The sequence below is a fragment of the Trichoderma ghanense genome, assembly GCF_004382785.1.
Source record: "Trichoderma ghanense strain CCMA-1212 chromosome Unknown scaffold_10, whole genome shotgun sequence".
NCBI lineage: Eukaryota > Fungi > Ascomycota > Sordariomycetes > Hypocreales > Hypocreaceae > Trichoderma > Trichoderma ghanense.
Genome location: NW_027395673.1, coordinates 977268 through 993670, shown reverse-complemented (window position 1 = coordinate 993670; position 16403 = coordinate 977268). Strand labels below are relative to the sequence as shown.

The 16403-nt window shown below is 56.2% G+C and overlaps 5 protein-coding genes across 5 annotated transcripts; 3 read left to right on the top strand and 2 right to left on the bottom strand.

Moving 5' to 3' along the window:
* Positions 1–3936: 3936 nt before the first annotated feature.
* On the top strand, positions 3937–6824 carry CCMA1212_007920 (Serine/threonine-protein kinase MST20; the record flags this gene model as incomplete). The annotated part of the gene is made up of 5 exons (XM_073705078.1): positions 3937–4740; positions 4861–5089; positions 5196–6254; positions 6318–6652; positions 6720–6824. The coding sequence occupies 5 exons, from the start codon at positions 3937–3939 to the stop codon at positions 6822–6824; spliced, it is 2532 nt and encodes an 843-aa protein (XP_073556748.1).
* A 1379-nt stretch (positions 6825–8203) lies between these two features.
* Positions 8204–9298, bottom strand: CCMA1212_007919 (NADP-dependent mannitol dehydrogenase; the record flags this gene model as incomplete). The annotated part of the gene is made up of 1 exon (XM_073705077.1): positions 8204–9298. The coding sequence occupies one exon, from the start codon at positions 9296–9298 to the stop codon at positions 8204–8206; it is 1095 nt and encodes a 364-aa protein (XP_073556561.1).
* A 1549-nt stretch (positions 9299–10847) lies between these two features.
* Positions 10848–11405, bottom strand: CCMA1212_007918 (uncharacterized protein; the record flags this gene model as incomplete). Its single annotated transcript, XM_073705076.1, has 1 exon — positions 10848–11405. The coding sequence occupies one exon, from the start codon at positions 11403–11405 to the stop codon at positions 10848–10850; it is 558 nt and encodes a 185-aa protein (XP_073556629.1).
* A 1572-nt stretch (positions 11406–12977) lies between these two features.
* CCMA1212_007917 (uncharacterized protein) lies at positions 12978–13406 on the top strand (the record flags this gene model as incomplete). The annotated part of the gene is made up of 1 exon (XM_073705075.1): positions 12978–13406. One exon carries the CDS (start codon positions 12978–12980, stop codon positions 13404–13406), a length of 429 nt encoding a protein of 142 aa, XP_073556760.1.
* A 2340-nt stretch (positions 13407–15746) lies between these two features.
* On the top strand, positions 15747–16163 carry CCMA1212_007916 (uncharacterized protein; the record flags this gene model as incomplete). Its single annotated transcript, XM_073705074.1, has 1 exon — positions 15747–16163. One exon carries the CDS (start codon positions 15747–15749, stop codon positions 16161–16163), a length of 417 nt encoding a protein of 138 aa, XP_073556761.1.
* Between the last annotated feature and the right edge of the window lie 240 nt (positions 16164–16403).

Sequence of the window (16403 nt, the reverse complement as noted above, 5' to 3'; positions counted from 1 at the left end):
ACAAGCAACACAGCCTCCACCAGACGGAAGCTTGCGACGGCCTCAGATGTGCAGAGCGGCTACACAACTGTCATGAACTCTCAAGCAGCTGCTTTACCGGAAATTCCTTAGAATCGCTCAATCGGGACCGCGGCCACGCAGGCACTGATGATCACGCTGTGCCTCTCCAGCTGCAGGGACTTGCGCCTGTCCTCCACAGCTGGTGTTACACAGCTGGGGAAGAAGAGGCTTCCATCGTTGTGAAAGTTCATGGGCGCCAGTGTAGGATCGTGGGAATTGATGATTCTGGACGACCATTTGCCTCTGCATGTGGCGGGGCCCCGTGAGGGCGGAATCGAACGTCCTAAGCTTCGTCTTTCTGTAACGGATTGGCTACCCATAACGGCAATACGAAACAAGGCCGTGTCCTTGTGCGGGTGCTGCGATGCCTCGTTTTACACGCCATGCCCACCTTGCCTTTGCCAGACGCCAAACGGGCAAATCTCTCATGACGTCGCCCATCATTCTCGACAGCTGCAAGCCACAGACAGGTTGAGCCGAACAGACGTATACCAAGAACTGTCTCGTATAACACCCCACTTCAGCCAAGGGGGATAAATTGCCCTAGCTCAACTGCCTTGTGAGAGGTACAAGTCGAACATGTACCCAGAGAGTACTGGGTATTCAAAGGGCGGCAGTGAGAGACATATCGGGCCCTCTATCATCTCATGTCTGTCCATGTGCCGACCTGAGACCTAAACCTGGCTAGGTAATGACAGGCTGCATGTTGTAGAAACAAGAGAGGCCTCTCTGCTCCTCTGGTCCACGAACGATAGATATTCGGTTGCTTGCATTCGGGCCGCCGGTTGCCGTTGATAATAGCCTCCCGAAAGGGCGCTAGGCTTCGCCATCATCTGGTTGGGTAAGTCTGAAGGAACGGTTGCCGCGATATCAAACAAGATGGCCCTGGTCAGATGGACTGAGCTGTGCTCGTTAGCCCCGACGTCAAGTAGTTGGCTTTTGTGTGACCCTCTGTTTGAAAAGAGCAAAATGCCCAGAAAACAAGGCAAAAGTGATGCCACTCCAAGCCAGCTTCCCCATCACTCGAAGCAGGCAACGGAGGATCGCAGGACAAGCTTCAGCGGCTGACAAGGACAACGGCATAAGCTGGCCGTGGAGAGAAATTGCATGGAACGAGGGCGGGGTGTCTCAGTATCGGCCCCAGCGTCTTGAAACACCGCGACGGCTGGCCACCGTTTTGCAGCAGATTGATGAGCTGGAGCAAAACCGTGCTGTCGTATGGACTGACGTCCCCTTTTCCCAGCATTGTCGTGACAAGTGACACCTCAGTCTCCCTGCATCATGAGCGATCGGTATGGACGCAAGGATCGTCCAAGGCCCGGGACCAGCCCCGCGCTTGCAGCAAGGCCGCGCGCCCAACCCGAGATGGCACCGGCTTCGTTTATGCTGTTGGGAGCTGTGATGTGACAGGTCCAACAGCAGATCCCAATAATAACAACAGCGATGCTTTGGTGGCTGCTGTGCGGCCCGTTTGCTGTGGGCAAGGTCTGAGAGCCACCGCAGCCTTGCTTGGGCACGGAGCAGCTTCACCTCACGGCAGCAGTCGAGCAGATAACACGGCCAATGCATTAACAGCTTAGGCTCAAGCCACGGCCAGCACTTTGGGCGTCTGCGGCAATTTCTCGAACAGAAAAAGGAAAAGAAGGAGAAAAATCTCCCCAAGCCTTCTTTATGCTCAGCCTTTAGTGTCGCGCCGTCGATGGTTCGCTCCACCGAAATCAAGATCCGTCGTCAAGTGGCTTTTCTGTCATTGTCTCGGTCGATATTAACCTGGGATTAGTCGAAGCCACTGCCAAAGAGCAATAGCCGTACTACCACTCTAGAGGTAGAAGTCAGAATGGTACTCGAAAGGGATAAAGAGCGCTAAGAAATCGCCGGCGCCAAGCCCAATTCGGTGCTTAGCCAAAGGGTCTTTTTGTTCTTTTGTTCCTTCTTCTTCTTGTTAGGGCTTTATTTCGACATTTTTCTTCCTGGCAATTGACTTTTTAGCTTCCAAGTCATCTGGCTCCATTCATGTCTGACGTTTGTACAGTCTGCGGCTGGCAACGTTGGCCAATGAGTTGAGTCCTGTTCAGAACCGTAGGGGAAATGGCTTCAACCGCCATACCGGGCATCGATCTGCGCCAGTGACGATTGCAGCAGAAATCGCAGCACGAGCTTCCCCGGTTAGTGACAGGGGCTGGTTGAGGACAATCCCAGCAGATACGTACGAATGAGCTCCGGCCGGGGACTGGAGCGAGCACCAGATGGGTCGCCGTCGTGCTTGTCTTGTAGTGCAGCCCTGTACGCATACCTACTACTAGCCAACTGCCTTATTGTGTCCCCCATTCAACAGCGTTCATCCGGGCAGCGAGCGTCCAACTGGCAACTGTATTACTTGGAGGCTGCCCGTTCGTCTGCCGTGTACTTCGTGCCTTACCCTGGCCTTCTGCGGCAGATACTACAGGCTTTATCCCGGCCGTGAGCAAGAAGTCGCTGCTGTCTCTGTGCCACCAAAGCAGCGAACGGGGCCCCTCCCCCTCCTTCATTCAAAGAACAGCGCCGCTCCCCAAGCTTGACTGGTTGTCGTCCACCATGTGCCCGCGCCGGGCTGTGCACTGTATTTCTGGATAACGGACTGGAAGCACCAAGTACCGCGACTCGCACATGCAAGCAGGCAGACCTGCGTCTACGTGTTATTGATTCATCAGCTCGCCGCGGGTGCTTGAGGGAGATACGGGCCTCCGGCGAAGTGGCCAGAAGGTCGCTTACATGCCAATGGCAACGGGACCCGAACGAGATTCTGCGCATCTGTGGCTCGATTGCGAGCGGCGTCCTATTCAGTGGCCCAGCTCGCCCGTGGCGGCATTGTTCCGTAGCTGTTGGACGGATATTTCTTCCCAACACACAAGTGCATGTTTGCACCAATGGCTGGTCCCTAATCCATGTGCTATTGCTGGAGCGTCCTCTCTACCGATCTCATACGCAGCTAGAATCTGACTCGAAAGTTCAGGATGAGAAAAGGTCTGCTTATTACAGTATCAAGATGCCAAACTGTCTCCGTAACAGAAGAGATACTCGATGGGCCTGGCACTGTAAGGTACCGCGCTGACCCACACACTGCACAGTGCGCCAGCGCCGCGAGCCCGCACACACTCGCGCCCCTCGTGGGCCTATTATCTCTTGAACAATCTGCCACTCTATGGGGCCCAGCAGGCAGGGACTAGATAGATTGTAAGTACAGCACTGTTGTACTGTAGCAGCGCAGCAAGATTGGAGGTGGACGGAATCGAGAGAATCCCGGGCTGTCGAGTCTGGCTGGGTTTCCCTCTCGATTTCCTCTTCATCTCACGTCTCTTGCTGCTGTTGTCGCACTCTCCCATTCACAGCAGCGTGTCGTGCCCACAAGGAGGTACCAGGCTGAAGGAAAAGCGCCTGGCTGATACCTTAGTGCTCCGTTAGCACCTCCCACTACCGCCCGATCTGCTGCTGCTACGACTCCAGCAACTGCTCGCTATTATTGTCTGCCTCGCTTTTGCCCTGGCCTGGCCCAACTTTGCCTGCCACTCCATCCAATCTCTCCGTCCCTCTGCCTCCAGGTCCAGACAGCATCAGACCCCCGGCTCGTCCTATTGTCCAGGCTGGTCCGCATTCGCCGCGCCCGTCTGGCAGTTGGATTGTCCGCAACGGCAAGCCGCCCGCCTCGTTGCAGCCAAAGGTCCCTTTTTTTGCGCTCACACACGCACACGCAGCACCGCACCGCACCGCACAGCACAGCACACGCCCCCCAAAAAAAGAGCGTCCAACGGACGGACGGGCCACAGACCAGTGACGGGGACCCTCTTGTGTGGGCTGAGACAGAGTCTTAGGTAAGGGTGCGTGCTGGACAAACCCATCATGGACCGCCAGAGCCCGCCGTTGAACGGCAATTCCCAGCGTCGCAAACTCGTCAAGCGGCCCCCCTCGCACCAGCCCTACGGCCGCTCCTCGTCCGGCTACGACACGGAGTCGCTCGACGGCAAAAGCTCCAGCCCGCGCAACCTTCGACGAGCCCCCAGCGCTCCGCCAGTGCGGTCCACGGCCTCAAACGCGTCCGCGTCCAAGTCCAGCGGCTCCCCGCGGCCGCACCCCTCGAGCTTCCAGCAGCGAACGAATGCATCGCCAGACCTCAGCGCCCGCTTTCGCCTCAGCGACCCCAACCAGAGCCGCGGCAACGAGGACCTGATCGGGGCGCCCTTTGACGGCACCTCCATCCTCAACCACATCGAGTCCACCAAGTTCGCCTCGCCGCCTCCCCCGGCGCAGCCTCATCCCCAGCCGCCGTCGCTCGTCAAGGCCGCGACCGACCCCCGCTTCGCCAGGCCCTCGCCCACCTCGTCGCCCAGCTACGCCGCCATGGACCAGGCGCTGGAAAAGCCCCAGCCCGGGCGCGTCCCCGACGGCCTCATGAGCCCCAAGCGCTTCTCTGACGAGGCCAAGGAGTCCAAGCCCACCACGTCGCGCAAAAAGTCTGGCTTCTCCGGCTTCGTCGACGGCCTCGTCGGCTCCCGCAAGAAGCCCGTCATCTCGGCGCCCGAGAACCCTGTCCATGTGACGCACGTCGGCTACGATAGCTCGACCGGCCAGTTCACTGTCAGTCTAATCTGCCGCGCCGTCGTCGTCTCTGTCGTCACCCTCACCTTCATGCTCTGGGGCCGCCGCGTAGACCCCGCATGGCCATCCAGCAGGTTCTCGTTGTCACGAGGAGGAGGATGGTGACGACGGTGACGATGATGGCTCGCGCCCTTGCTGTTTCTGTCGCTGATGCTAACGCTCGACCAGGGACTACCCAAAGAATGGCAGCGCCTCATCAACGAAAGTGGCATCTCCGAGAAGGAGAGGAGAGAGAACCCTCAGACCATGGTGGATATCCTGCAATTCTACAAGGAAACCACCGAGCGACCTCCCGAGGACCAGTCCCTCGAAAAGTTTCACAATGCTGGAGCGGCAGACCCTCGCCAGTACGGCGTCACGCCGACATCTCCAAACACATACCCCAGCAACTACTTTGGTATGTTTTACGCTTCCCTGCATGTTTTTCGTTGTGCAGTCTGCCCACGTCTTGTCTCGCCAACTGCCGTGAAGCAGCCTTTCTAACCACCAGTATGTTACTACAGGAAGCTTTGAGAATCCCCGGGCACCGCCTCCGGTGCCTGCTGGTAGGACACATGGCTCCGGGCCAGTCAAGGACATCATGCCGAGTCGGCCGGCACCAAAGCCCCCGATTAGCATGAACAACAGGCCACTCCCACCCGGCGCATATGTCGCGAAGGACTCTGGTATCGGCATGGCCCAGCCCCTGGATGACGCCTCGTCTAGTGGTCAGAGCAGATCTCAAGAAGGCACGCCGATGCTTCCCGAAGAGCATCGATCACGGTCCAACTCCCGCACCAACGGCCTGTCACCTTACACTCCCCAGACGCCTTCTCTCAGCCCCGCCAACCAGGCCAACGTTTACCAGCAGCAGTTGATGCAGCAGCAGCAGGAGCAGGCCATGGCTCAGGCTCAGGCAGCCATGACTGGTCAGCTTGGCCGAGCCCCCAGCAAGAGGCAGCAATCCCCCCATATGGCAGCTCCCGCGCCTGCGGGATACGCCCGCACCCCTGAGGCCAACGGTCACCACCCTTCCCAGCGCCAGCAGCCCAGTCCCGGCGCATCTGCAGCAGCACCCAGCGCGCGTCCCCGGCAGAGGGTTCGCCAGAGCAACGGCATGGACGTTGTGGCCTCACTCAGGCGGATATGCACCGAAGGCGACCCCCGCAACATCTACCGCGGCTTCACCAAGATCGGACAGGGTGCTTCTGGTGGCGTGTACACGGGTCACGAGAGGGGCACAAACCGGCTGGTGGCCATCAAGCAGATGAATCTCGAGCAGCAGCCGAAAAAGGACCTCATCATCAACGAAATCCTCGTCATGAAGGACAGCTCACACCCCAACATTGTCAACTTCATCGACAGCTACCTCTGCGACGGCGAGCTCTGGGTTGTCATGGAGTACATGGAGGGAGGCAGTCTCACAGATGTCGTGACGTTCAACATCATGTCAGAAGGCCAGATTGCCTCGGTCTGCAGAGAGACGTTGAGAGGACTGCAACACCTGCATTCTAAGGGAGTCATTCACCGTGATATCAAGTCGGACAACATCCTCCTGTCTAGTGAGGGCAACATTAAGCTCAGTAAGTGGCCCTATTGTTCTCACCATCGCCTCCTTTGTTTGCCAAGCTAACCACCTGACGCAGCCGACTTTGGCTTTTGCGCGACAATCAACGAGGCCCAGAACAAGCGGACCACTATGGTTGGCACGCCGTACTGGATGGCCCCCGAGGTCGTCACGCGCAAGGAATACGGCCGCAAGGTCGACATCTGGTCTCTCGGCATCATGGCCATTGAGATGATTGAGGGCGAGCCGCCGTACCTCACTGAATCTCCTCTTCGAGCTCTGTGGCTCATCGCTACCAACGGTACGCCGCAGATCAAGAACGAGGACCAGCTTTCACCCGTGTTCAGGGACTTTTTGTACTTTGCATTGAAGGTGGACCCCGAGAAGCGGGCCAGCGCCCATGATTTACTAAGAGTGAGCTCCCTCCCCCCTACTTCTCGCCCTTTGGATTCGCTATGCTGACCTTGCCTGCCCTTTGCAGCACGACTTCATGAAACTATGCGTCGATCTATCACAGTTATCCCCCCTAGTCCGAGCCGCACGAGAGCAGCGAGCCGCAGAAAAGGCTCGAAAAGGTGGCGCCTAAGCATAGCGTGTCGTTTGGTATCACTCCTCCTACTCGGCGTCCTCACCACCCGTTCTCATCCTGCATACAAAAGAAACCCAAATGCTACAGAGGTCGTTCGCCCCGCATTCTTCTCACCCGCAAAAGAAAGAACTCCTTGAATACTAGAGGCATACCATACCACTGCTTTTTTTTCTTTCTACCCTCATCTTTCCTTCCGCCACGGGGATTTTCTTGCAACAATCATGGGGTTCACCTACCTACGTATCCGAGCCACGGCTCCCCTCACCAGATTTCTGAGTTTCCAGAAGCACTTTTGATGAATCTAGTGCTGTCTTTCAAACACATTTTTTTCCCCGTACCGATTTATTCACCACTACACCAAAACATTCTTCATTCCTGATTTTCCTCGAGTCTTTTTGATTCTCGAGGATTTTCTTTTCCTTCTTCTTTCCCTTTTTTCTTCCTTCTTTTGCAAAAAAGAAAAAACAAAGAGTTTCGTCTCTTTTTCTGTTTTATTAGTTTGAGTTAATACCCATGTGAAATAATAAAATGCATTGTTTCCTCTGTTCTCTCTATTTAACTTTCCGCCTTTTTTGCCCCTGATAGGTTCTTGTGTCCTTGTGTTGTTGGGCTTAACTTGAGGGGGTTTGGAGTGTGGTTGGGTGTAGGGTGTTGGTTGGAGCATCTCTGGAGGCGGAGGTGACGTGCAGTTGGGTGTGCGAGATATCAAACGTACACGATCTATTACGGTATTGTACGTGGTATATCTGTAATATGTCGAGATGTCTCCGTGATCGACATGCTATGATCGACATACCGGTTAACAGCTTTTAAACGTTAAGCAGTTGACATCATATATCAGTCAATCCGCCAAGCAGCAGCATACGTCAACACTATGCTTCCACAGATTATTCATTCTAAGATTCAAGCAATTGCACAGGAGTGTCTCTCATCATGGGTGGTGAAGCCTCTCGGCCACCTCATTGAATTCATCCGCCATGTTCGGCAAAAGGAAAAAGAAATTGGTTTCATCTCTAAGTCTCTCTAGTCTTTCTCGTCAATGAACTCGCGACGTCTATTCCCTCTATGCGTGTCTGACCCCAACCGCAGACAGCAAAACCCAAATTAACTCCAAACTTGAAAAACAAAGGCAGAAAAGTGCAATGCATTTTTTGGTTCGCAATGAAAGCAGAAAAACGAACACCCCAGATCGTGTAGCTTGATCGAAAAACGTCAATGGCCGAGGCCAACCAAAGCCTCCCATTTTGTTCCCTGCCTCAAAATCGACTGCTGGTATCATCCATGCCCGAGCGTCCCATGCTGCGGGCGGTATCGCTTCCGTGATAAGATATTAATGTGATGTGAAATGTTGGCCAAGCCTCTCTCTCGCCCATGCATTAGTAGCAAGAGTAGCCACCGTCAATGATGACGTTGGCGCCGGTCATGAAGCTGGAGGAGTCGGAGGCGAGGAAGACGCAGAGGCCGTTGAGCTCGTCAACAGCACCCAGGCGCTCCTGAGGAGTCAGGGACTTCCAGATCTTCTTCTGGGCCTCGAGCGCGGGAACACGGTTGAGGGCAGTGTCCATGTAGCCGGGGGAGATGCAGTTGACACGGATCTTGTACTTGGCCCACTCGGCAGCGATGGACTTGGCGAACTGGATGACACCGGCCTTGGAGGCGTTGTAGCAGCTCTGCTCCTGGGGGTAGTTGACAATGGAGCCGGACATGGAGGCAACCATGATCAGGCTGCCAGGCTTGCCAGCGGCCATCATGGCGCGGCCAACGGACTGAGCCATCAGGAAGGAACCAGTGAGGTTGATGTCGATGAGGCGGCGGAACATGGCAGGGTCGTAGGTCTCAGCCTTGATGTTGGAGTCGGCAATACCGGCAGCGTTGACGAGGACGTCGGGAGCGCCGTACAGCTCGACAACCGAGTCAACAGCGGCGTTGATGGCAGCACCATCACGAACGTCGACCTTGAAGAAAGAAACGGGCAGACCAGACTTCTGGTGCAGCTCGGCGGCGGAGGCATCGCCCAGCTCCTGGTTGGCATCGAAGATGACAATGGCCTTGGCACCGGCCTCAGCACAGGCACGGGCCATGTGGTTGCCCAGGCCTCGAGCACCACCGGTGACGATGATGACCTTGCCCTGCACAGTCATGGTCTTGAGGGTGTGAGGCAACTGGTCGTAGACCTTCTTGCTCAGGGGCTCAACCTCCTCGCGCTCAGCGGGGGCGGGGCTGTCGTAGGGAACCTTGGAGGCGCCCTCGGGGACGTGCAGAGTCTGCTTGTCACCCTGGCCGGCACCGTAGTTGGTGACGGGAACCTCCTTCTCGCGGACAACGCTCTTCTTGTTGGCGGTGTCAGAGACACGGACGCCGCGAGTGGCAGAGAAGAAGCGGACGGCGTTGCTGGGGGCAGCAACGCGGGAGGCGGCGGAGAAGTTGGCGGCGCGAGAGGCGCGGAGTACGCTTCGGGTAGAGAAGGCCATTGTGACTGTGTGTTTTGTTTGGGTGGAAGAAGGGTCTTGAGGAGAAGGAAGATGGAAGAGAGTTGGTGGAGAGAGGGAGAGAGGAGGGCTTCGTTGAACGGTGTAACGAAGGGGGGTTGTGGGATGGAGGAGAGAGAAAGAGTCTCGGGAAATCAGAGGGGAAGACGCTCCGTTATAAACAATCCCCGGAGAGAGAGAAGAGACGGGAGATTGCTTGCGGGAGCGTGGTTTGGGTTGGTATGCAGAGAGGGGAGAGTATGGAGATGGCTGCTTTCGACCAAGTCGAGGAGTGTCTTGATATAGCGATGGAGCTGGACGGGTGGGGGCGCCAAACATGGGGCAAGGCGGAAAAAAGAAAAAATGGCGAGGGGCGGTGGATTAGTGGGCTCCAGTGGCCAGTGGGTGCGGCCAGGGGGCCCTGCAGTGGGCGTGCATCTGGGCCTCAGCGATGGCAAGTGGCTTTTCAGTGGGTGTGGCCGCTGCATTCAACTAGAAGGCTTAGCGCGGCGGGAGGTCCGGCAGCGATTTGGCTCGTCGTTGGGGTACCTGTCATGTACATCCGGGTGAGACGCGAAAACTCTGCTCAAACTGCACCGCAGTGGCTGAGGGGATGGCGGCTCTAAAACTAAATCCAACGGCGGCCTAACTGCTCACAGAACTGCTAGTAGCCGACGACGAAACTTGATGGGCGCCGACTCACACACCATTTCGGATGATACAGAATGTACATCCATACTCGACTAGCTGACGCGTAGTGCCAAGGTACTGCCTAGAAATCCTCCGAAGGTTGTGGCACACCGGCTCTCAGCCTTCCGTATTCGCAGCAGTCGAGCCTGTTCCTGGGCAGACACCGGAGTACCGCACAAGTACCGGTGAGACGTAGACAGCCTAGAGGGGTCTGAGGGGGCAAAAACTTGAAGTTGGAAGATTCAGCACTCCCGTACGTTACTCAGCAGGGTCCTACTCCAGTGATCAACCTGTCCGTGCCCTCAGGTCTCCTGAGATGCGGACAAGTACCGGTTCGCCGTCCACGGCGGACGGAATACATGATGCAAGATCTGCGCGGAAGCAAAGGAGCTTTAATTCCTGTCAGGTTCTTCGCGCAACGTCTTCTCGTTTCCCTTACGAGTAAGCTCGGCTGGCGGTGGCCCCAGATATGGACACCTTTCTGTGGGCAGGTGACGCAAAGCGCTGCCCTGAGATGTTGTGAAATGGCGATCCGAGATTTTCAAGGGACTGCGAGTTGAAGCAAGGGCTGACAGTTGTTACCTCTAGATGACCGCAATCTTGCCCGAGCCGCGCTGCCGATCGCCTGAGTGAGCCGAGATGGACAAACTGCCAATCTTGCGTGGCAATGTCCAGATGCTGCGTGTTGATCAGTCTGCTTATTGCTACACCGCGATTGTGTCAGTTCTAAGACGAGTGTCGAGCAGTCGAGTCGAGGCCGTCCATTGCCTGATTCCAAACGCAGCCCGCGGATAGCAGACAGCCGGCAGCGGGAAAAGCGCGTTCTCGGCTGCCCTCCAGCCTCTGTCGCCAACGCCGTCGCTTACAGTAGCGGTTCTTTAAGCGCCCAATTGGATGGGTGGTTGGACAATTCAGGAAATTTCTTCGCTGTGCAGACAACGTGGCGCGGCAGACGGGTTGTGGTGTTGTGGCGAAAACAGGATGGAAGACGGACGCTGGCCGGGCCTCGATCGGGGTTCACCACTGGGAGGCACTTTGCTACACAACTGACAACCACAGTCGCAGCCGTAGATCTGCACAACGGCCATGACCGTATCGGATCCGAGCAGTGCAGAGAGGCAAAAGCTGGGGTTGCACTTCGCCGCCGCGCTGCTGCACGGCTGCGTCGGCTGCAACCAGACGATCCAGCCTGAGCAAAGCTTTTGAGTACGTCTGAAGCTGCCCAGTGCTGTCTGACTCCGAGCGCAGAAGAGACACTGTGAGACATGAGAAAGACGGGACGTTCCTGAGTCAAACGACGCTTGCGAGTGCCCGTGCAACAGTCTAGGATCGCACTGTAACGGAGCTCCCGACAATCCGGGGCATTTGCATGCCTTTCGTTATCGACAGCTTCGGTGAACAATGGCCATAGAAGATGCATCGGAGAGTCGCCCTCGATGCAACCTTGGCATCAAGATCACGTTGATCTTCTAAAAAAAGTCGTGCAAAGTAGTCATATGCGCCATATGGAATTGCAGCCAAGGAGGGCGTCGTCAAGATAGGCTCCTTCGCTCCTCCCAAGGTACGCACGCACTCCCAGCTCATCCGACATCGCCGCTGCGTTGTTACACAGTGCGACTAGCGCAGTCAAAATCGCTGCACGAGGAGAGGAGAGGCAGGTGCTTGGCAGTCGTCGCTGCACTCCTCGGGCTTGATTCAGCTTCGCTCGACCGAACCCAATTGAGCCCAACAAAAAAACCTCACAATTTCCTCCTGCAAGCTCCTTCATCTCCTCGACTTCACAATCTCTGTGTCAGCGCATTCGCATCCGGTCCCTCTTTGCGCCAAATCTGTCCTCTCCAGCTTTCTAGCTGATGGATCCTCCAGGCATCGACATTCTGTCCCGTGGGGGTTCCCACCCAGCCGAAATTGAACGAGGAGGGCATCGTCGGTTCGGGGTGCGACAAAGGCAGATGTGGCGCCCGGAAGCGTCTTGGCTCAGCTCTCCCTAGTCCATCGTGACTATTTTGAGGGTCGTCTGGGCTGCGGGATGGAGACGGTAGCTCCAAGTGTTCATCCTGTATCCGTGCGATCGGAAGACCCTACATACTTACCTCTAATGCGACGTGTATGAACGGCGTGGATACACGAGAACGTCTTTGACGTTGCAAGCGCAGACTGACTACCCATCGGAGGCGCATGTGCTCGACGATGCAGCCGGCGTACATACATACATATAGGACCCAGACGCATCAAGTGTCTAACGCTGAGACACCCAGAAAGGTTGAGGCTCTCCTCCAGCTGCTCCCCCGCTGAGTCGAACCTCTCCCCAAAGGATTGCATTTTGTACTCGTACATACTCTCGGGAAATACCCCGTCAGGCATGCAGCTGCCCCTGAAATCATTGCAGACAGCCCCTCTCAAATCCTCTGAATCCGTGGCTTACGACGCGAATCGCATCGATTGAACCGGATCGGAGCTTCTTCCTCGGCTATGACAGCCTGCTGAGGGCTTTGGTTTCATCTAACCACTACTGTATCGGTCGCATCTTGAGCCTTAAACGGCTGTATATCGACCCCGTCACCCGCAGCAAGATACAACTCAACGAGTCAAGAAAAGGTCACTCTGACGCAAGTGCGACAGCGCAAACCTGTCGCTCTCCACGGCATCCTGTGGAACCACGAAACGTCTTTACAACATCCTGATCCATTATGTGGTACTACAGAAAACCAGATCCTTTGCCTTTGAAGTCATACCTCATCTCTTTTATTTGAACAGATTTCTATTACAAAGATGGCTGCCCTGTTACGACCGTTATTCAGCCATTCCCCCCACGCGCCAGTTCCTCTTCTGCACGCCACTGGGCACTGCTGGAGCTTCTGCATCGGCTTCTGGAAGCACGGCACACCAACATGAAGCCGCCCTAACGAGGCTAACAAGAAGTGTGGAGAGGCAGAGAGGGGCACTGTGGTCCGCTAAGCAGCTGGGAAAGCGAAGGTGTTGACAGAGGAGCATGGTTGCCGATCAGGCGACGGGATCCGGACGGTGCCAGAAGCGGAGCCTGCGACCTCACAGAAACCAAGGGGGGCAGAGAAGGGTACCCGCGCTTGGAGATTGCACTGCTCCGGGCTCCAGCCTCGTGGAGCTTGTATGGAGCTTCGAAATGTGTCTGCCTAAAGGTCAACGGGGCACTGGAGAGCACTTTGCTGCAAGCCATCTGGAGACACGGGCGTGCGTGCCTTGGGCTACACGGCGAAGAAGCGACAAAAGAGGATGGATGGGAGAGCTGCGAAACGCAAGGATGGGAGACGGGGGAGATGCGGTGTGCCGAACTGCTCGACCTGCTTGCGGACCAACCCAACATGTACATGGATTTGTACGCATGCTCAAGATGCTTCCAGAACAGCGACTTCGGCCAAGCCTCTCCGTGTCCAGTCCATGATATGATTCGGCCAAGCTGGCAGCTCAGCGCATGAAGCTCACTCACTGCCCGCACGCTTTTCCCCAATGATGACCCCTGAGCCATTGCGTCGTCACCCCACCACATACTGACAGGAATGGACATGCTCGGACTTGGTACGACTCCATTCTTACTGCACCAGCATCGATACTAACGGAACCCCTGGCGTCACGAGATCGTGGGCGTAAGCGAGCACAAGCCAGGAGGTGTACAGCGTTTTCAGCGCAATCTTCTTACTGCCCCATCATACGGTGTCGCAATGCCAGCTTCTGAGGATTTTCAGGGACTGGCGATGCCTATCCCTCACGGCAGCTTACCGCGAACTCACCGGCCACTCCACAGCTTGGCTTTAGCGCAGTGTCCTCTACCGTTTTCCCGCAACGGGACTCAGAAAGTCTGCTCTCGTCAATAAGGTTGTTTGGCGCGCCTCCCTGGCAAAGGGAGGTCGGACCAGGGTAGCTAACCCTTGTCAACTTTTCTCTGGGGTCTGTCTCCCAGGAGCGCGGAACAGATGCACACACCCACCACCCTTGGCTTCCCCCCTTTAGTCTCGAGTGTTGAGTGAGCTTGAAGTACGGCACGTTGTCTGTACTTCGCAATACGTTTGCTGAACGACGGAGGTGGGCAAGTTGCGTCCGGCCGCAAACGCTTAGGGTGCCAGAGCCGCACTGCTGCACAGGCACCAAGAGCGTCGAGCTTCGCCTGCCCTGGTGAGTGGTTGCTCAGCTCTCGTGCCTGTTCATACATACATACCCGTATGCTCATCTTACTCAGCCCTCCTGGTGGAAGCCGGCATGAGGGAAAACAATCCAGGAGGAGTCGCTTCGTTTAGCCATTGGTCAAAGCTCCTACAGTTGCGCTCAGTCAACACCCCGGATTTCACGAACCGATGCGGGAAAAAAATCAAACTGTCCGCATGACCTTTGCGAGATTGAACCTGGGTCTCTTCCCCGGAGGCCGGAGCATGACACCGCGGCCGGCAACACGGGCTCCCCACGTTTTCCAATGGTTGGCGACTTGAGCCGAACAGGCTTGCTGGTTTGGTGGCTTGCGACAGCCCCTGAGCCACCCCAAAGTTCGCTCAGCTTTAGGACGGCAAGGACGGATTCGTCCTCCTGACCTTGCTACATACGACCAAAGCTTTCGGCAAAAGACTTTCTCCTCGTCTCTCCATGGCCATTGGTCCTGCATCACTTCACTTTTGGGTGCCCTCGCAGGGGCCACCATGAGGCTCAGACCACCAACACAAAATACCTGCTTCTCCAACTGCAACTACTAGCAGCAGCAGCAGTTTTTGCAAGGTTGGGTCCCGGCTCCGGTGGTGAGTGACAGGAAAATTTTTATTTAGCTGCCTAGACCCTCTTCTCCTCAGCAGCGAGGTGGTGTGGCCATGGCTGCGCGGCCGGCAGTCGAGGCGCGATCTATCGAATGGGCACCTCTGCAGGTCTCAGCAGCAATCTCCACAAGGAGAGCACCCCTCCCAAGAGGAAAGCTTGGAGGTGCTTCTCCATCGTCAGGTTTCCGTTCCAATCCTCAGATACGGGGGCGCTTTTTGGGCGGGAAACAACCTCCCCCACATCAAGCGAGATGCAGCTCTCGTGCGTTACTGCTGCTGCTACGATACCCCACGCCTCCGGACAGCTCAAGCGCCGGGTTATACGAAGCGAAGAGATTGGGTTCTCGAGAGCCATTGGCATTGGCACATTGGCTCCGACTGCGAAGCACACTCAACCGGAAACGTGGCGTGGCCCCCTACACCACCTCTGCAGGTCAGTCCGTTATCACGTTGTCACAGACTCTGGCCCGTCACATTCTCGACCGCTGTCGAATTTTTCTGCAGCCCCCTCGGGCGCATACGAGTTGCATGACCGAGGCCGTTGCCGCCCTCTACTGGAAGCCATCTCTCAATGGCATCCGTGGGCTTCCTGAGGAGATAAAGCTAGTGTTCCATGGTCTGTCTTTTTCGGGTTTCCGGCGTCAACCTGTCGATACCCGGGCCATTGAGGGCACTGCCTCCCCCTCTCTGCCAGCGATAATCGGGTGGGCGAAGCTTCTTCCTGCAGATCGGGGCCCCGTTCGGAGCGCAACCTCCGACTTGCTCCAAGAAACTTGGATGGCGGCGATTGTTGACCTGTCAGCATTCTTCGCTTCTCTGAGTTTCCATCTTCACGTGCCGAGCACCCCGATGCCAGTCAAGGAAGCTGTTGTACAAAGTACCTTTGGAGTCGTTGATGATGCTATTTCGTATATGTGCGTGCGGGGATCCGTCATCGGCTGGTCAGGTCGTGGTGCATCGCATTGCATTGGCACCTTGCCTGATGTATGCAGATGCGATGCAGTTGCATCGACTCCGCGCTCGTGCATTGTTGGGCTATCAAGGTTGTCTGTCTAGTTTGGTTTGCCTCGCCAACTCTTTCATCCTTGTGCCGATGGTCGGTTTTCCAGCGGATTCCTCCTCGCGTCGTTGACTCTCACGCGCGTCAACTCCTCTCGCCCGCATCGAACATCCTAACATCCGGCGGCAGCCACATTCACTATCGTTGGACAACTTGCACGGCACCATGCCTGAACTGCATTGATTGTCTACTTCGGGGATCACGAGAGGCGTGTAAAAGAACAGAGCTCGCTATAAACCAATCACCCCAAAAGGCCGAAAAGCCACAGAGCCAAAGACCGAATGCAAGCACGCCCAGCTTGACAATTCCTTTCATGATCAGGAGAAAAGGCCACAGATCTTAGGTCTCCCTCCTTGATTCAGAGAACAGTCCAGCCTCTTCTTTGACCTCTCTTTCTTCGTCCCTACAATACCTTAGAACGCCGGGGTATAGAAACCCACCGGGGCCGAAAACCTCGTAGCGGATCGTACTGTTACATGTCGAGTTACTTCGTACCACCATCCTCATTAACGAAACACAAATAGGGAAAAGCTGAAAACAGAAGAGTGAGCATGGGCTCTGAGGCGTGATACGGGGGGCTAGA